The sequence below is a fragment of the Primulina eburnea genome, chromosome 3 (genome assembly GCF_022965805.1).
Source record: "Primulina eburnea isolate SZY01 chromosome 3, ASM2296580v1, whole genome shotgun sequence".
NCBI classification, from domain to species: Eukaryota; Viridiplantae; Streptophyta; class Magnoliopsida; order Lamiales; family Gesneriaceae; genus Primulina; species Primulina eburnea.
In genome coordinates, this window is record NC_133103.1 from 47,717,340 (window position 1) to 47,735,905 (window position 18,566).

Below are 18,566 nucleotides of genomic sequence, written 5' to 3' on the forward strand. Positions count from 1 at the left end.
CTTTAGTACCTTGATATTCGTAACAGTCCCTTCGCCTACCTCGATAATAAATGCTACGTGCCTATAAATACAGGAAGGCAATGGGAGGTAAGAGATAATACCTTCGGCATGGCAAGTTCGAGCGAATCTACGGTCTGCAGTGGCATCTACGTTCCAGCGCCCAATACCCTACCTCCTCACCTGGAGGATCTGAAGAGGACCATTGAGGAGTTGGTCTTGTCGAAGGTGATGTCCACTTGGCATAAGATTCAAGATCTTAATGCCACGCTCCGAGAGGGTTTGGCCTTTACTCGGGCACAAAGAGCGGTGGCGAGGAGGTACAAAAGGGAGCTCGAAGTCAACCATGTTGCCGAGCTCGCTACTGATGAAGTCCTGCTTCATGCGATGCTGCTGAAGGAAGGGCGTCAACTGGGAAAGATTTCCTCCTCTGAGTCCTTTAACCTCGCCTAGTCTCCTGAACTAACCCACTGGATCCATGAGTGGCAACATGTCGTAGGTGTACTAATAATTGGTGCTAGGCATGAGCGATTCCTTTATGAATAAAATCTGCTTACTTGTTTCATTATCTTCTTTGCACGTTAATTAATGATAAACCGGGTGTAATTCATAAATGCGCGATTGAATCTCCCAGAACAAAAATCTCACCTACTTTAAACAAAGCACTAGAGCTTTGTTTGGAAGAAAATGTCGGGGCCTCGAATTTCCCGGACCGAAAATAACGTGCCGGGGTCTCAAACCTCCCGAACTTAGAATAATATGCCGGGGCCTCAAACCTCCCGGACTTAGAATGATATGCCGGGGCCTCAAACCTCCCGGACTTAGAATGATATACCGGGGCCTCAAACCTCCCGGACTTAGAATGATATGCCGGGGCCTCAAACCTCCCGGACTTAGAATAATATGCCGGGGCCTCAAACCTCCCGGACTATTCACGTGGTATCCGGATGATATACAGCTCATCATTAAAACTCTCACCGAATGAGAACGTTCCGTATTCCCAGATGTATCAGTCGGGCGCCTTGGTAACCGTCAATGCCCCTTCACCTTCTTAGCACAATTTTCAAGGAATATCCTGACCATCCACGTGTTTAGATTCGATGGCTTTGATTAACTTTTTCCTTTGACTCATAGAGGGGACAATTCCGCTGGCTGGGACCCTTGTATTTCCTCCACATTTAAAAACGTTCACCTATAAATAAGGGAGGATAGATGTAAAGTGACTCTCAATTCAAAATGTCGAATTCAAGCGGTTCCAGTGCCTGCAGCAGTACACATGTCCTGGTGACCCCGGAGATGCGTCCTCATGTGGAGGAACTGAAGAGGGAAATCGAGGAACATATATGGGCAAAGGTCATGGCCGTGCGGGACAAGGTTCATGACTTGGATTATACCTATCGCAATCGCTTGGCCACTACTCGAGCGCAAAGAGCCAGAGCGAGGAAGTATATCCGAGAATTCGTAGTAGATCGGGTGACCGATCTAGTTGACGATGAAGTTCTGCTGCACATGATGCTGTGGAAAGAGTGGCATGCCCTGGACAAGATAATGAAGAATGAATTCTTCATTGACCTCCGCATTCACGAATTAACTAATTGGATAACGGAGTGGCAGGATTCTGTATCTAACATAATGGATCCCATAACTTTTCGCCGCTAATTTATGTAATGGAAATTTTAACGACTTCTATCGCTTTACTCTTCTGCAAATAAATCTTGTGCGAATTTATGCGGACCGAATCAATAGACTTACAGTTATTTGTAATAACCTGATCCCCCCGAACTTAAAATATAATCCCGGGCTATCGAATCTTTTGACTATAACAAGATGCCGGGGTCTCGGATTATTCGGACTTAGAAATCTCCGTCCTGGGTCTCTAGGTTCCCGAGCTATGAAACGAACTTGCCGAGTTCTCCTAAACCTCCCGGCCTATCCACACGTTACTACAACGACACGTGTTCATCTATCCCGACGGCTAGTAATGTTTCGTATTCCGAGGAGATAAAACATCATGACATCTCGATCTGTGTAACTGTCTTTTCGTTCTGCCCGTCGCAACTTTTGAGGCGCATCGAAACCGCACACGCGTTCACTCAATCGACGGTTCCGATCATTCCCCATCTCCTATATATAGCGACCCTAGGTTTTCCCAAAAATCACTTTCAAATCAGCATTCTCGGCGAAGCCCTTGCAAATTCTCTTCTCGCAGTTCCGGCATTCAAAGTTTCCTTGCTCCGACGATCTTCCACCGCATTTGTAAGTTTTTTCTTTTCCTTATGTCTAATTCTACTTCTTCTACTTCCGGGGCCAATGCTCGAGGTTCGTCAGGGTATGAATCCGCCGCCCTTCGTTCTGATTCGTCTCCTTCTCCTACTTCTCGTCGTCCTTCTACCCACACTGTCCAAAAACCTATAATCTTAAAACCCCAATCTTCCTCGAGACCTTCTAAACCTTCTTCTTCGGGCATATCCCGGATCCCAAAAAAGGATAAGGATAAGGGTAAAGCCCGGGCTTCCGACCACCCTTTAACCGAGGCCCTCGAGATTCCATGGTTCTCTTCTCTGAAAAGCTCCCTGCGACCCGGAGCAGAAAAAGAACTTCGAACCCTAGGGGTCATTCCTTCTTCTTATCCTATACTTATACCCGGACCTTCTGACCGGGCGGATCAACCCCTCTCGGGTTATATTACCTTTTTTCGAGACCAACTCCGCAACGGTCTTCGATTTCTCATTGCTCCGTTCTACATCGAGGTTGCCAAATTTTTTGGTGTACCTATCAATCAATTTCATCCCAAATCCTTCCGGATCATGGCTTCGGTTTTTGTTCTCTTCCGTACGCATGATCTGGTAATAAATTCCAAAGTTCTGCATTATTTCTTTATTTGTAGATTAGGAGATAATGCCTTTTCCCTTTCTGCTCGGCTTAATGCCCGCTTTCTTGATGACATCCCTTCCTCTCAAAAGGGGTGGAAAGGAAGATATTTTTTCATTCGTCTCCCGGGTTCTCTTGATTGTTCAACCGAGTTCCTCCCTTCTCTTCCTCAACAGCCAGAACTTCCTCAGGCGTACAAGTCTGAAGAATTTTACATCCGAAGCCTCGCCCTGGTAGAGGGTAGAAAGTTTTCTTCCTCCGTCCTTATTGCCCAAGAACAACTGGTTGCTTATCATTTAAGTGCCCGGGTTGAGGACCCGATTGACCGAGTGATTGATGAAGTTGCTGGCTCGGGCCATCAACCTGGTAACTTTCCTTTACATGTTGTGCGATTGCTCCCTGACTTTGTATTTGCATTTGGATTTTACCCTTGCCTGCTCCTTATGCAGATTTAATGGAAGAGGCTTTTGCCAAAAGATGGGCAGCAAGGAGAAGAAAAGGGCAGCCCGAAAGGCCGCTGCTGAAAAGAGAGCGGAGGATGTGGCTGCCCGGGCGAAGGAGACGGCCCGGGTGCAATTTGAACTTAAGAGAACGGCGCCTGAATCCAGGGAAGATGATGAGGACCTCCTCCCCCTTAGCCAAAGGCCAAGAAGAGTTACGACCATCCCGGTGGTGACTCTCAGCGAGGATGATCAAGCGGGAGGCCAGGCTTCCTTTCAAGCGATTCAGTCAGACACGCCTCCCCTTATGCGCGATGACCAGGCACCCCTCCAAGAACCTTCACAGGAACCTCTCCAAGGGCCTCTCCCAGAATCCTTCCAGGGGCCTCTCCCAGAATTTTTCCAGGGGCCCTTCCTCCCTTTGCAGCCCAGCGGGTCTGTCTTCTCCACCGAGGGAGCCTCCCGGGTTGGGGCAGACTTCCTCAAGCGAATGCTCCTTCCTACTGACCAGGTCTTCCTGAAGAGCATGCCGCCAACCCCTCGATGCCTGGGTGGCTTGAACAAACTTCTGGCTGTGAGCTTCTTTCTTCCCCTATCTTCTCTCCCTTTTTTTTTTTTTTTTTTATATGACCTTGCCAACCCTGCCTTCTCTCTGAAAAATAGGGTGCACATATGTTAATGTCAGCCTATGAAGAGGTGTCCTCCTTAGCCAACCACCAGGCTCCCCAACTCCGGGTCTTCCAAGAGACGAACGAGCTTATTCAAGCGGAGCTTGCTCAATTGAAGGGATTCCATTCGGAGACAGTGGCAACCCTTCAAGGCTCTGTGGAGTCTGCTCAGGCGGAGCTGGCCAAAGCCCGGGAGGAATTAAATGAAAGTCACATCAGGGAGGAAACTCTTCAAAGGCATCAGTCGATTCTTGATCGCAAGAACGCCTCCCTGATAGATGCCATAGAAGAACAAATGTCCCGGGCTGAAAGAGCCGAGAAGGCTCTAGCCGAGTCTGAGCGCCAAAAAGAGCAACTGCGGACTTTCTTCCTGGAATCCTCAGAATTCAAGGCGGCCGTTGAGAATCGAGCTTATCCTTTCTTTAAGACTGGCTTCAAAAGATGCCTTCAACAATTCCAGGAAGCCGAGCTTATCCCCAAGGATAGAACCAACTTTCCAGACTTCGGGCTAGCCATTGCATCTCTTGCAGGAGCCGGGGTGGGAGGCAACGAGGGTACATCCGAAGAGGAGGACGGAGAGGAACCGGTAGAGGAGAAGAAACAGGAGGAGTCCGTAGAGGGGGAGGAAGAAGAAAAACCTGGAGAGGGAGAAGCAGGGCAAATAGAGAAGCCGACAGAGGAGGCGAAAGAGCCAGAAAACATCCCTCTGCTGATATAGAATAGGCTTGTCCTCTTTTCATTTTTAAGTTCACTCCCTGCCTTCGGGCTTTGTAGTAATGGAATATTTTCTTTCCTTTTATCCTTCTTCGCAATATTTACAAAAATTCAGTACTCGTTCCTTATATGATCAGGACATTCTCGTTCTAACAAATCTAACAATTTTCCAAGTGTTGAGAACTAACTAAGATACCAAATCATGTGAACGGGTATTAGCTTTCCGCACTTTAAATGGATATCTGTGATGTGAATGCCAGGAACGAACGGACACTTAACAGGATGTAGTGCTCTGGGTTTATGAGGAGCCAAGGTGCGGAACTTTAAGCCGGGGAACAGGTCCCGGGCCTTTGGAATGGTCGAGGTACGGAGCCCCGAGCCAGGGAGTAGAACCCTGGGCTTATGTAGAACTAAGGTACGGAACCTTAGACCGGGGAACAGGTCCCGGAATTTTGGAATGGTCGAGGTACGGAGCCCCGAGCCAGGGAGTAGAACCCTGGGCTTATGTAGAACTAAGGTACGGAACCTTAGGCCGGGGAACAGGTCCCGGGATTTTGGAATGGTCGAGGTACGGAGCCCCGAGCCAGGGAGTAGAACCCTGGGCTTATGTAGAACTAAGGTACGGAACCTTAGGCCAGGGAACAGGTCCCGGGATTTTGGAATGGTCGAGGTACGGAGCCCCGAGCCAGGGAGTAGAACCCTGGGCTTATGTAGAACTAAGGTACGGAACCTTAGGCCGGGGAACAGGTCCCGGGACTTTGGAATGGTCGAGGAACGGAGCCCCGAGCCAGGGAGTAGAACCCTGGGCTTATGTAGAACTAAGGTACGGAACCTTAGGCCGGGGAACAGGTCCCGGGACTTTGGAATGGTCGAGGTACGGAGCCCCGAGCCAGGGAGTAGAACCCTGGGCTTATGTAGAACTAAGGTACAGAACCTTAGGCCGGGGAACAGGTCCCGGGACTTTGGAATGGTCGAGGTACGGAGCCCCGAGCCAGGGAGTAGAACCCTGGGCTTATGTCTCCTCAGTTTTACACAATATCACTTATAGTAGGCAAAAGAATGAGGAAAACGATCCTTTATTATTTCTTCAAAGTGAAAATTACAGCTGTACATTGGCTAAGCGTAATATTTCTTCAAATGAAGTACATTCCAAGGTCTCTTAAGAAGTTTACCCTGAGCATCTTCTAGGTAAAAGGATCCTGAACTGACTCTCTTAATGATTTTGTAAGGCCCCTCCCATCGAGCTTCGAGCTTGCCCACGTCCCCAGCTGGATTAACCTTCTTCATCACCAAGTCCCCTATCTGCAAGTCTCGAACTCGGACCTTTTTGTTGTAGGATTTCATGACCCGGTTTCGATATGCCTCCATCCGGATCATGGCTTGGTCCCTCTTTTCTTCTAATAGATCCAGTTCCAATGCACGGCTACCCTCATTGTTGCTCGGGTAAGATTCTACCCGGACAGATGTTTGACCGATCTCAACAGGAAGGATGGCCTCAGATCCATACACCAAGCTGAATGGAGTTTCTTGGGTAGGTGCCCGAGGAGTAGTCCTGTATGCCCATAGTACACTGGGTAATTCTTCTACCCAGTCCTTCCCTTTGCTTTGCAGTCTGGTCTTTAAAGCCTGCACAATGATTCTGTTTACAACTTCTGTCTGCCCATTGGCCTGAGGGTACGCAACAGAAGTGAAGGACTGGGTGATCTTCATTTCCTGGCACCAAGATGTTATTTCTTTTCCTTGAAACTGTCTCCCATTATCCGAGATCAATCGCCGGGGTATGCCGAAGCGACATACTATATTCTTCCATAAGAATTTCAAAACCTCTTGCTCGGTGATTTTAGCCAAGGGCTCGGCTTCCACCCACTTGGAGAAGTAATCCACAGCCACCAACAGGAATTTTTTCTGGGCCCGAGCAACTGGCAATGGGCCGACTATATCCATACCCCACTGATCAAAAGGACAAGACGCCCAAATAGGCTTCATAGGAGTGGCTGGGCTGTGCTGAAAGTTGGAATGATGTTGACAGCTTTCACAAGTCCGGACTACTCGAGCTGAATCATGGTGAAGAGTCGGCCACCAGAACCCGGCTAGCATCGCTTTCCGAGCTAAAGATGTCCCCCCAAATGCTCACCACAGCATCCTTCATGAATCTCTTGAAGAACATAAATCTCTTCCTTCCCGCTCAAACACTTCAACAGTGGTCCCTGGAATGATCTCCTGTATAAGATATTATTTAAGAGAACAAACCTGGGGGCTTGTCTTTTTATTTTCTGTGCTCGAGCTCTCTCCTCGGGCAATTCATTGTCCCGAATGAATTTGATCAGAGGGGTCATCCAAGAATCCTCGGGTATTGTCAACATTTCTTCTTCTTCAATAGTAAAAACTGCTCGGGAAACAAATAAAACCTCCCGGGTGCTGTCTTCCGACAAAGAAGCAGCCATTTTTGCTAGGGCATCAGCCTCTCCATTTTCTTCTCGGGGTATCTGTTCGATGCTCCAATCCACAAACACTACTGCCTGGGCTTTGATGAGATGCAAATATTTGAGCATTTTGTCGTCCTTGACCTCATACGTGCCCTTGATCTGCTGAGTAATCAACTGTGAATCGGAATACAATATAATCCTAGCCGCTCCAATTTCTCGGGCAGCCCGGATGCCGGCTAGAACAGCCTCATATTCTGCTTCATTATTTGTTACCCTGGAACCAATTTTGACTGCCAATTTAATCTTCTCTCCCGATGGGGAGATTATCACGACTCCTACTCCACATCCAACCAGGCAAGAAGCCCCGTCTACAAACACCCTCCATCTTTCTTCCTCAGCAGGTTGAATCATCTCAGATAGGAAATCGGATAAAGCCTGCGCTTTTATGGCCAACCGGGGCTTATACTCAATATCGTATTCCCCCAATTCCACATTCCATTTGATCATCCGCCCGGATACTTCAGAATGTGTCATAATTCTTCCAAGCGGGCTGTTAGTAAGAACGATAATAGGATGCGATAGAAAATAAGGCCGCAATTTCCGGGCAGTCACAACTAAAGCCAAGGCCATCTTCTCCACTTCACTATACCGCAGCTCGGGACCTCTTAGGGCGTGACTGACATAATAGACAGGCTTTTGATCCGAGCCTTCTTCCTTTATTAGGACAGAGCTGACAGCATATTCAGTAGTGGATAAATAGACAAACAATTTATCCCCGGGCTCAGGCTTTACCAGAACTGGAAGCTCAGCTAGATGCTTTTTAAGATCTTGGAAAGCCTGCTCGCGCTTGTCATCCCATCCGAATTTTTGGGCTTTTCTGAGAACCTGAAAGAAAGGATAACTTCTGTGGGCTGACCGAGATATAAACCGAGATAGGGAGGCAATCCTCCCGGTCAGCTTCTGCACTTCTTTGACAGATTGGGGAGAAGGCATACATAAGACGGACTTCACTTTTTCTTGGTTGACCTCGATCCCCCGCTCTGTCACTATAAAGCCCAAGAACTTACCACTCTTGACTCCGAAAATACATTTAGCAGGATTGAGCTTGATCCCATAAGATGTCAGAGTGGTAAAGGTTTCTTCCAAATCATCGATAAAATTCATCACCTCTTTTGACTTTCCCAAAATATCGTCCACATAAACCTCCAGATTCCTTCCCAGCTGCTTCTCAAAGACTTTATCCATTAAACGCTGATATGTGGCCCCTGCATTTTTCAACCCGAAATGCATCACAACATAACAAAATGTACCTCCCGAGGTGATGAAACTGGCCTTATCTTGATCATTTTTTGCTAAGGGAATTTGATGATATCCCTGATAGGCGTCCATGAAACTGAGCAGCTCGAAGCCCGAGGTGGAATCCACCAACTGGTCAATCCGGGGCAATGGGTAATGATCCTTGGGACAAGCCTTATTGAGGTCCCGAAAATCAACACACATCCTCCATTTCCCGGCAGCTTTGGGTACCAGCACCACATTCGAGATCCATGTAGGAAATTGTACCTCCCGGATGTGGCCGGCTTGCAGCAACTCTTTCACCTGCTCCTCAATAACTTTGTCTTTCTCGGGACCAAAGTGTCTCTTCTTCTGTTTGATCGGGTGAGCTCCTGGGAGAATGTTTAATTGATGCTCAGATATCAGGGGTGAAATCCCTGTTAGTTCCTGCTGGGACCAGGCAAACACATGAATATTAGTCTTTAAACAGTTAAGTAAACTGACCCGGGTGGATATATCGAGGTCTCGGGCCACCCGGATCTGTCGGCCTGGTCCTATCTCCACAGCTTCCTGTTCTTCCTCTGCCACAAAGTGGACTTCTCCTTTCTCCACTCCACCCTTCCAAACTTCCTCCACCCTGGGTTTCTTCCCCTCCTTTTTTGATTTGCCCTGATCTGTCCGGATACCTTCCACATAACATTTTCGGGAAGAGGGTTGATCTCCACGAACTTCTCCCACCTGGTTCCCCACTGGAAATTTGATCTTTTGATGATAAGTAGATGCTACTGCCCTCAACTCATTCATGGCCGGCCTCCCCAGAATGATATTGTAAGATGATGGGGAGTCCACCACTGTGAAGGTGGTCATGACCGTTTTCTTGATGTCCCGGGAGCCTAGAGTGAGTGGCAGAACAATTTCTCCCTCCGGATAAACTGCATGTCCCGCAAAACCAAAAAGGGCAGTCTCCACAGCTTCCAACTTAAACCCTTGCAAATCCATCTGCACTAAGGCATCTTTGAAAATCACATTGACTGAACTGCCGGAATCCACGAAGACTCTCAGGATGTCGTAATTGGCCACCCGGGCTTGGATAACCAAAGCGTCATTGTGGGGCATGTTTATTCCCTTCAGGTCCTCTGGGCCAAAACTGATCACGGCCTCGTTCCTCCTAGATCCCTCCACCTCCAGACACTCCCGCCTACTTCTTGATTTCCTGGCCCGATTTGAATCTCCATCGGTGGATCCTCCCGATATCATCAGGGGACGAAGGGCTCCTCTTCTCAGGTTCCGGCTCCCTCCTCCTACCCATATGGTTTCCCGGGTTGTTTCTTGAGTCTACTCGAGCATGAGATACTGGCGGCCGGGGGGTCCAAGGTGGACCTCTCGACCTTTTGGTGTACTGGTCATGCCCCTGGTTGGTGGGTGGGACATAACTTCTTTTCAAAGCCTTACAATTCTCGGTGCTATGCTGACACACACCATGCCTGGTGCAAAATCCACTTTTCCCGGGTTGGGACAGCTGATGACTGGGAATCGGATCCCTACTGCATTCCTGCACTTCTCTTTCTCGGATAATTTTCAAAGGCACATGCGGGGAAAAGTGCCCTGGATTACCCCGCCGTGGTCCCTTCTCCTCGGGCTTAGGTGTCCGGTCCCCTCTTTCCTTCCTGATGGCTTCCCTCTTTTGTTTCTGGGCTTCTTCCATATTGATATACTTCTCTGCCCTAGACAGCAAATCCTCAAAATCTTCAGGCACTTTTTTCGTTAATGACTTGAAGAACTCACTCTCTTTTAGGCCTTGAGTGAAGGCAGTAGTTTTTGTCTCTGCAGCACAAGTTGGCACATCCAAGGCCACTTTGTTAAATCTCTTGATATACATCCTCAAACTTTCCTCCGGTCCCTGTCTCACTTCGAACAAACTGAAAGCAGTTTTCTTATATTTCTTACTGCTGCTGAAATGGTGTAAGAAGGCTTTCTGAAAATCCTCAAATGATTTAATACTCAATGGAGCCAATCCGTCAAACCATCTCTGAGCTGAGTCCACCAGCGTGGTTAAAAACACTTTACACTTGATCCTATCAGTGTAACAGTGCAGCATAGCCATATTCTCGAACCTGGCCAGGTGTTCTTCCGGGTCCTCGTTTCCATCATACGCCCTTACTTTAGCAGATTTAAAGTTTCCAGGAAGAGGTTCCCGGATGATAGCCTCAGCAAACGGGCGTCCTTTGACAGACGTCCGAGAAGAACCACGATTTTCCAGCTGTCCTTCCAGGACTTTCATTTTCTGTTTTAACTCCAGCATTTCCTCGACCATCGTTGGTGACTTAGAACCAGCAGAGGATTCCTCCACTTCTCCCCTCTTCTCCTCCTCCCTCAATTCTTGCTGCTGCTCCTGCTCTTTTTCTGGTTCTTTCTCGAGTGGTATATCATGGTGGGAAGCTTCCCGCCTGGCCATAGCTCTCTCTATGGCTTCGTTAATGCGTCTATCAAACTCCGCTGGAGTCATAGTGATAAGATCGGGAGGGGCGTCCTCTTGTCTTGAATGATTCGCGTCAACTCCCTGGACCGGGGAAGTGTTCTGGTTAGTTTTCCTCGTGTGAGCCATATCAACGCCTTAGTCTCAATTTCTCACAGACGGCGCCAATGATGTGATCCGGGTAAAATGGATGAGCAGGGTCGGGTGCTCCACCGGGTCAAATCAAGAATTTATAGTGTTGTTTAGGAAAATGAGCAAGGTAGATGGCTTCGATCGTGACCTGCAAACAATGGAAGGAACTCGTGAATGGGCGCCGGAAGGGTGTCCGGCGTGACCACTCCGATGCTTAAGTCAGCAGGGTTGTCGAGAGGGAACTTAAAGCAATATGTATGGATGCTTGAGAGTGAAGAAATTTCAGCCCTGTGGAATGTCAACGATACCTGCTATTTGAAGAGAAGCTAGGGTTACCTTGATGCGCGTGCTCACCTACTACCTGTACCCTCGGACGTTGACGGCCTGTCGGGTCCCTTTCTACCCGATAGCTTCGTGGGTACTCCAAGAATAAGGGACGTTGACTGCATGTCCAGTCCCTTTCTTCTCCATATTTTCGGGGATACGTTCAGGCGGAAGACGTTGACTTCTCGCCCAGTCGCTTTCTGCCTTACAATCTGTAAGATCCTCTAAGTAAGTTACTCGAGTATTGAGCCCTCGGCTTCAGCATGAAAGCCCGGTCCCTAGTTGCTCGGGAGGTAAGTAAATACCCGGTCATGCATGAAGCGCCCAGTCGCGTGGGTAACAATCGCCCTCCCGGTTTCTATAGGGGCTACTCAATGACATTTCCCGGGTCCTCCAGGACCCGAGCCCTTATTGGGGTATCAGTATTAAAATATAACACTATAAAAATAATAATATAATTATTTTTCATAGATTATTATCATTACAACAATTATTGATTTTAAATATATAATTATAATTATTAAATATTGATAAAAATGTAATAATCATTATTTTATTATAATAATATTATATAATTAGTATAATTATATTTTTTTACTTAATTAATAGCTGATAATAATTATAAATATTAATTTATAAGACATTGAAATTAAATTAAACAAGACAAAAACTTGTGGGAGACGGTCTCACAGGTCGTATTTTGTGTGACAGATCTTTATTTGAGTCCTCCATGAAAAAGTATTACTTTTTATACTAACATTATTACTTTTTACATTGAATATCGGTAAAGTTGACTCATCTCACAAATAAAGATTCTTGATACCGTCTCACAAGAGACTTACTCATTAAACAAATACGTGAACTTAAACTGGTTCAATCACCTATTGCTCCAAAAGGTGAAATCGCTCACCTTAAGCACCCCTCACCACCGGCCCGACAGGATTATGAGAGGAGGTAAATCATGGTGACTCAGCCAACTATATTTATAATAATTCTTATACTTTATTATTATTTTGTTATGATGATTAATATAATAAATTATCATTATTAGCCATATTAATATTAATAATATTCATTTATTACAATTATATATATATTATTATTATTAATATTATATAACTATTACTACTATTATAGTTTTTTAAATTAATTTGCATGATATATTATACCAACGTTGATTTTTGTGTTTTCTATGGAGTTTTTTTTTTTATCGTAATTAAAATATATATAAAAAAAGTAATTATTTATAATATTACTATATTTATTAATATTTCACCAAGTTTTTAAATAGGAAATAGTCAAATAACCCGGTGAATTTTTAATAATTTTTTTATATTTTATGGGTTAATAACAATTTGATTAATTAAACGACTAAGATTAGAGTGACCGTCTCATCTGGTTTTAAAAACTATGCATTATTTCAATATGCTTAGAAGATTTTGAAATCTTTGGAATTGAAATTGTGAAGTAAATTTTTTATTCATACACGTAACAATAAATTTCAAAGTACATGTATCATTATCTATTAACCAATTTTTAAACGCCGGAGTAGATCTTAAAGAGATAGCGTTTTTACACGAATTTATCTTGAATCGCGATCTTTTGGCTCAACTTTATCCAAGTTATGCTGAGGGAGCAACCCAATTTTCACCTTTAGTTCATGTATATTTTTGAAATCCACTCTTTCAATTTTTTTGCCCAAATTAAATCATTAAGTCTAAATTAAAACTTTTTTAAAAGGAACTCAGAAAAAAATCAAGAATTGCTAATATTATATAAAAACTCTAGAATTTTATATCAGCCATTCAATTGTAAAGATGATACGTACTAAAAAAATTCTACAAAAACATCGTGACGAACATGTTTCAAGTTTTACGAATTTAAGTTAGTTTAACACGAGATTACGAAAAATTGTTCTATAATAATTTTAATTATAACAAATATAATAGCACATAAAATTTAAGAGTAAATTGATAAATTCTCAAGTTCTCAAAATCACAAACATTAATAGTTCTCTAGACCATACTAGTTCAATATTTAGAATATTGTGTATAATATGAATACCACCTATAGTCCAAAGGCATAAAAAATTAAAGCTTTCACAAAAGTATAAACGGATTCCTCCTATACCCATCTCTTCCACCAGTTCTTGCTTCATTAACATACCACAGATTCTCGATTATAAACACTTAGATGTAGCAAATGTCAGAGGAACAGTATGAAGTTACCAGTGAAGTCGAAAACTGGCAGCCTGCATGAGTGGGTGAGCAAAATATGCCCCCAAGGTCAAAACCGTGATCGAAAGATATGGCAACCGTAGAAACTCCTTATAGTAGTCCTTGGGAAGCTTTTGTCGACCTTCAAGAATAGCAGCAAATGGAGTAATACTAGTTCTGCTTTTTAAAACTTCGAAAGCTTCACCATACCGAATGGCCAATCTTCGGTCACCATTCCAAACGCCGAATAAGTGGTGCGCGATCAGACCTACAGAGGCTGCTAATGCAACTGAATTGCCAATCCAGATTGTGTGAGCTATGCACCAAATCACCTGTCCAACCATCTGGGGAAAAAAATTGAGTACATTAACTGTAACTTAGGATTATTTTCGTTTTGGATTAAAAATTATCATATAATAAAGATGAATAAGGCACAGATATTATATGAAAAAATTGCACGAGACTTGACCAGGATCAAGCTGGAATTTGAAATGCTCATCTTCTTCTTTTTCCAGATTTGGTTCTTTCAAACCAGTAAAGGTAGATTAACAAATGAACAGAACACAAGGTACCATGATGTTTCGATGGCAACACCAACTTTGATTGATGCTTGAGAATTCACTTGAAACAAAATACTAGCAGTTTAATATGTTGAACTAAGATGCTATTGACACTCATAGTTGTTAAAAACTCCATGAAATAAATGATTAAGACAATTACAGTATAAAAAAAAATAGGGATGGAAACCGAGTAGAATTTTAACCACTTTTTTACTCGAGCGAATCTCGATTTTTTTTTAGTTTGCTCGAAGCTCGTATAATGAATTAATATAGGTTTGAATTTCGCACTTCTTAAAGTTTGCATTCAAACTCGAAGCTTTTATTTTAAACTTAATTATCAAACTCTATCACACAAATGCCCAATATTTAAAAAAATAATAAAATATTAAAGCTCGCAATATATCTAATAAAATATATCAACTCAAACTTGGCTCGCATATTCGAGCCAAACTTGAATTTTCTACAATTTCAAATAAATAATCAAAGATAGCTCGGAAAGCTAGTAAGCTGAATTGTGGCCCTACATGTACAGCAGCACCCATACAAGTATTAATAATCAAATCACGAGCTTTCTAATTCATAGGAAAACACATCAGCAGTATGAAACTGGACAACAGATTTTCTCAAAATCCTATATCAGGATAAAATACATTATCCTAATAATAACATTAACATGTGCCTTCATATTAATGACGATTCTGAGAGAGAGCTTATACAACAACATAGCTGTGTTTAGGATCATCAACATAATACTTGTTTCCATACTTCCGCTGATAACACTGTTAATTTGCATCAACAACACCAAATATATAATATATAACTTTATCACATTTAAAGATGAATGTATAAACAGTAAAATAAAGTAGTTTGAGGGTGATTGAGAAGATAAATTAATGGAAAAAATCATTTTTTTGAACTAGAGAATGTTGACAATAAAAATAAGGTTATACTAGTAAGTATAAACATGAAATGCGGACCTGTGGGTGCCTTGTAATTCTCATGATTCCAGTTTCCCAAAGATGCATTTTGGGCTTATCAACTGCTGCAACCTCTAACAAATTGAACGTCGATGGATAAAGGAAAAAGAAAGAAATAAAATTTGACAACCAAAGAATTTCATGTAGTCCAGGAGCATCCTGCACTTGCCATAACTGCACGCCATCATATCTGTGATTGATGAAATATACCTATCCAAACCACATAATTAATAAATATCGTAAAATCAGCATTTCATCCCGTGTTCAATAGACATGCCACAAATATATTTATCAATATTCGAGATAAACTTCCAAACAAACGATCAGAACTCACCACGGTACTAACTGCTAATGGAAGAGATAAACCAGCAAATAATACACGGAATGCTCGTTCTCCTATGAGTTTCTCACCTGTATCTCTAACACTGGCTAAGCCACTATGGACAATGGCAAAAATGAAAGTAAGAGCTAACATGACAACCTGAAAGAAAAACAAAAGGAAAAAACAGTAAGCTCCTCAATCATAAGCAACTATATCCTGATGTAGAATTTCTAGAAAATTGAAGGAGAAAAGGGTAAACCTGTATTATAACTATTAGCAATGACAAAGTGTAGAAAACGCTTTAAATGGACTGCAACTTACCATGAACCAATCAGCCTCGTAACTTCAAACATTAATTTTAATATTAAAAAAGGCAATTGTCGACAAAGATAATCAAATAGAAAACCATAGTAAGAGGTCAAAGTTCAAAGATTCTTAAAATGTTTTGGATTCCTTCAGCTCCTTGTTGACATGGGATTTCGAGGTCGTACTGGTTGTCAAGATGATCTTAGTGGACAAGGCTTAAAAGCAACTATCCCCTGATTTTACATCCTCATATGTTTACTATCCAACAACTTCGTTTTCTTATTTTTGTTTGGGACAAAGTAAACGAATTTTTGGCAGTAATGGACAAAAATAAAAAATAAAGAAAAAACAATACAGGGCAAACCTCGGGGCTGTCGGAAATGCCGGAAACAGCATCAACGAAGGGCTTACCAAAGCCGGTGGAATTGTCAATCCAAGCAAAGTTAAGAACATAAAGAACGACACCCAAAACCCCAGAGAAATAAAGCCAAGACGAAATTTTCTGTTTGGACCACAGGAATTCAGCAGAATCTTCCCCTAACAAATCAGGGGCAGGGGAAGAAGCATCGGTTCCTTCCTGTTCCAGGACTCGTACGAAAGATTTCTTGGTGTAAAAATTAAGGGACTTGGGTGACGAGGTTTGGAAAACGTTGGGTTTGAGTCGAGACAGAGAAAAGGGATGCTGAAACTGGAGAATCTTGGTGTACTGGGGAGGACGAAGAGGAACAGAGGAAGGGTGGGTGAGAAGAACAGAGTTCGCCATTAACGGATTCCAGGAAGGTGAAGGCTATGCAATAGGAGAAGGAATCCAGATGGTGGAAATGCTTTCCAACCATGGTTTTGGAGCCTAGCCTAGCACTACCGGTAAGAACAGAAAATATTATTCAATATATTTATCTTGGGTTTTTCAGATAAATATTAAAATAAATAAATAAATTAGGAGGTGTGGTTTCTCTTTTTATTTTTTGTTTGTTAAATCAAAGGTTAAATTGGAGAAAAATCTTGCATCAAAATTTCAAGTTGGGATTCATTCTTTAAGACATAAAAAATTAGTTTGCTTGACAAAATTGATAAATAAATAAAAAAACATCTTTGATTTTATTCTCGATCAGAAATGGTATTAGAGTCAAAGTAAATTAGTTCAAACATATAAGATTATTATTATTATTGTGTGATTAAATGTTTGATGAGGATATTTTTATCAACTTATGAATTTGAACATACGTTCGAGATACACAATTATCAGTTTTTATTCCAATAGTTTGGAATATTTAAAGCAAGAAAATCTAACTCAGTTTAGGTATCATGAAAAAGTAAGAAAGAGTCAAAGAACTCACGTATGATTCAAAATACTAGATTCCTAGAAGTAGTTCAAAATTCTTCTAAATTTTCTGGAATCTCAGAGAAATTCAAAAGACGATACAAAACTATGTCAGTCAATTATACTATGTACCACGAAAAATTGAAGAAATCGTTGAGAAACAAGAAGAAATTCTGAAACTTTAAAAGATATTCAAACAAAAATCCAAATTCTGTAATAACAACCAAGTTCTAGTAAAAAGATCTCAAAAACAAAAATTATTACCATCATTTGGTGTCGTGGCCTTATTACATCAAAGGGAAAATGCCAAAGTAGTAGAGAAACATTTAATCGATGAAGAAAAAATTATCAATCTTATCAAAATTATCTAATAAAAGAGAATAGTCTGATGACAATCATAGAAAAGATTGGTATATAAGATCTTTACGACCTTGCCGAGTTTTGCAAACCTCGGGGACGTACATCTATGTTGGGATGCAACCAAAGTCCCACATTGGAAGATCTAGAGAAAGATCATGGGTTTATAAGATGGAATGATATCTCCATTGGTATGAGGCCTTTTGGGTGGTTCCAAAAACAAAACCATGAGGGTTAAAACCCAAAGTGGACAATATCATACCAGTGTGGAGATATCCGGATTCCATTGGTCCAAACAAGTGGTATCAGAGCCAGGTTCTTAGAAGAGAAATCAAACGACGATGGCTGGTAAAGTAGAATTGGATCGTTTCGATGGCAAAGGGGATTTTGCACTATGGCGCAGGAGAATGCATGCCATCTTAGTACAACAGAAGGTTGCCAAGGCCCTGGAGGGCAATTCAAAACTCTCTGAATCACTATCGGAAGAGAGGAAGATGGAAATATTGGAATTGGCCTTCAGTACTCTAACGCTGCATTTGAGTGACAAAGTCCTCCGAGAAGTCTCATCGGAGAAAACGGCTGCTGGTATTTGGACGAAGTTGGAATCTCTCTACATGACCAAATCTCTTCAAGATCGCATATACCTTAAAGGGGAGTTATTTGGCTTCAAGATGAGCGAGTCAAAGACAATTGGAGAAAATCTGGATGAGTTTAACAAACTCATCCTGGATTTGGAGAATATTGGAATAGAGGTTGAGGATGAAGACAAGGCTATCTTGGTTCTGAACTCATTACCCAAAACATTCTCAGTATTCGTGGATACCATGAAGTATGCCAAAGAATCACTAGTCTTCGAGGAGGTTCAAAAGGCACTGAAAGCAAAAGAATCCCATAACATGTTGGAGAAAGACTCAAAAGACATTGGTGATAGCCTCCACATAAGGGGCAGGTCAGATAAGAGGGACTTGAGGGTGAGAACGAGAAGCAGATCCAGGTCAAAGCCAAGGAAACTAAAGTGTTTTCTTTGCCATAAACAAGGGCATTTCAGAAGGGACTGTCCTGATCTCCACAGACCAGGAGTTAAAGCCAAGGACCAAGGGGAGGCATCTAATATTCAAGATGGCTATGAAAGTGCAGAGGTATTCATGTAAGGCGTGCGCTACAACGCAGTGAAGTGGAGTAAC

The 18,566-nt window shown here is 42.7% G+C and overlaps 1 protein-coding gene across 9 annotated transcripts in view; it reads right to left on the minus strand.

The window, feature by feature from the left end:
- Positions 1 to 16,585, minus strand: part of LOC140827730 (15-cis-zeta-carotene isomerase, chloroplastic) — a 39,116-nt gene extending 22,531 nt beyond the window's left edge. For 5 of the 9 annotated variants that reach the window (XR_012117024.1, XR_012117023.1, XR_012117021.1 and 2 more), the window contains exons 1-3: positions 16,069 to 16,585; positions 15,411 to 15,557; positions 15,077 to 15,286 (exon numbers count right to left, since the gene is read on the minus strand). Coding sequence is in view for 4 of the 9 variants with exons in the window: in XM_073190520.1 (XP_073046621.1) it covers positions 15,077 to 15,286; positions 15,411 to 15,557; positions 16,069 to 16,467 (756 nt within the window). In the remaining 5 variants the exon portion in view is untranslated. Of the gene's footprint in view, positions 1 to 13,276; positions 13,884 to 15,076; positions 15,287 to 15,410; positions 15,558 to 16,068 lie in introns of those variants that run through there. The other 4 variants (XR_012117022.1, XM_073190521.1, XM_073190522.1 and 1 more) reach the window with 3 other exon arrangements.
- Between the last annotated feature and the right edge of the window lie 1,981 nt (positions 16,586 to 18,566).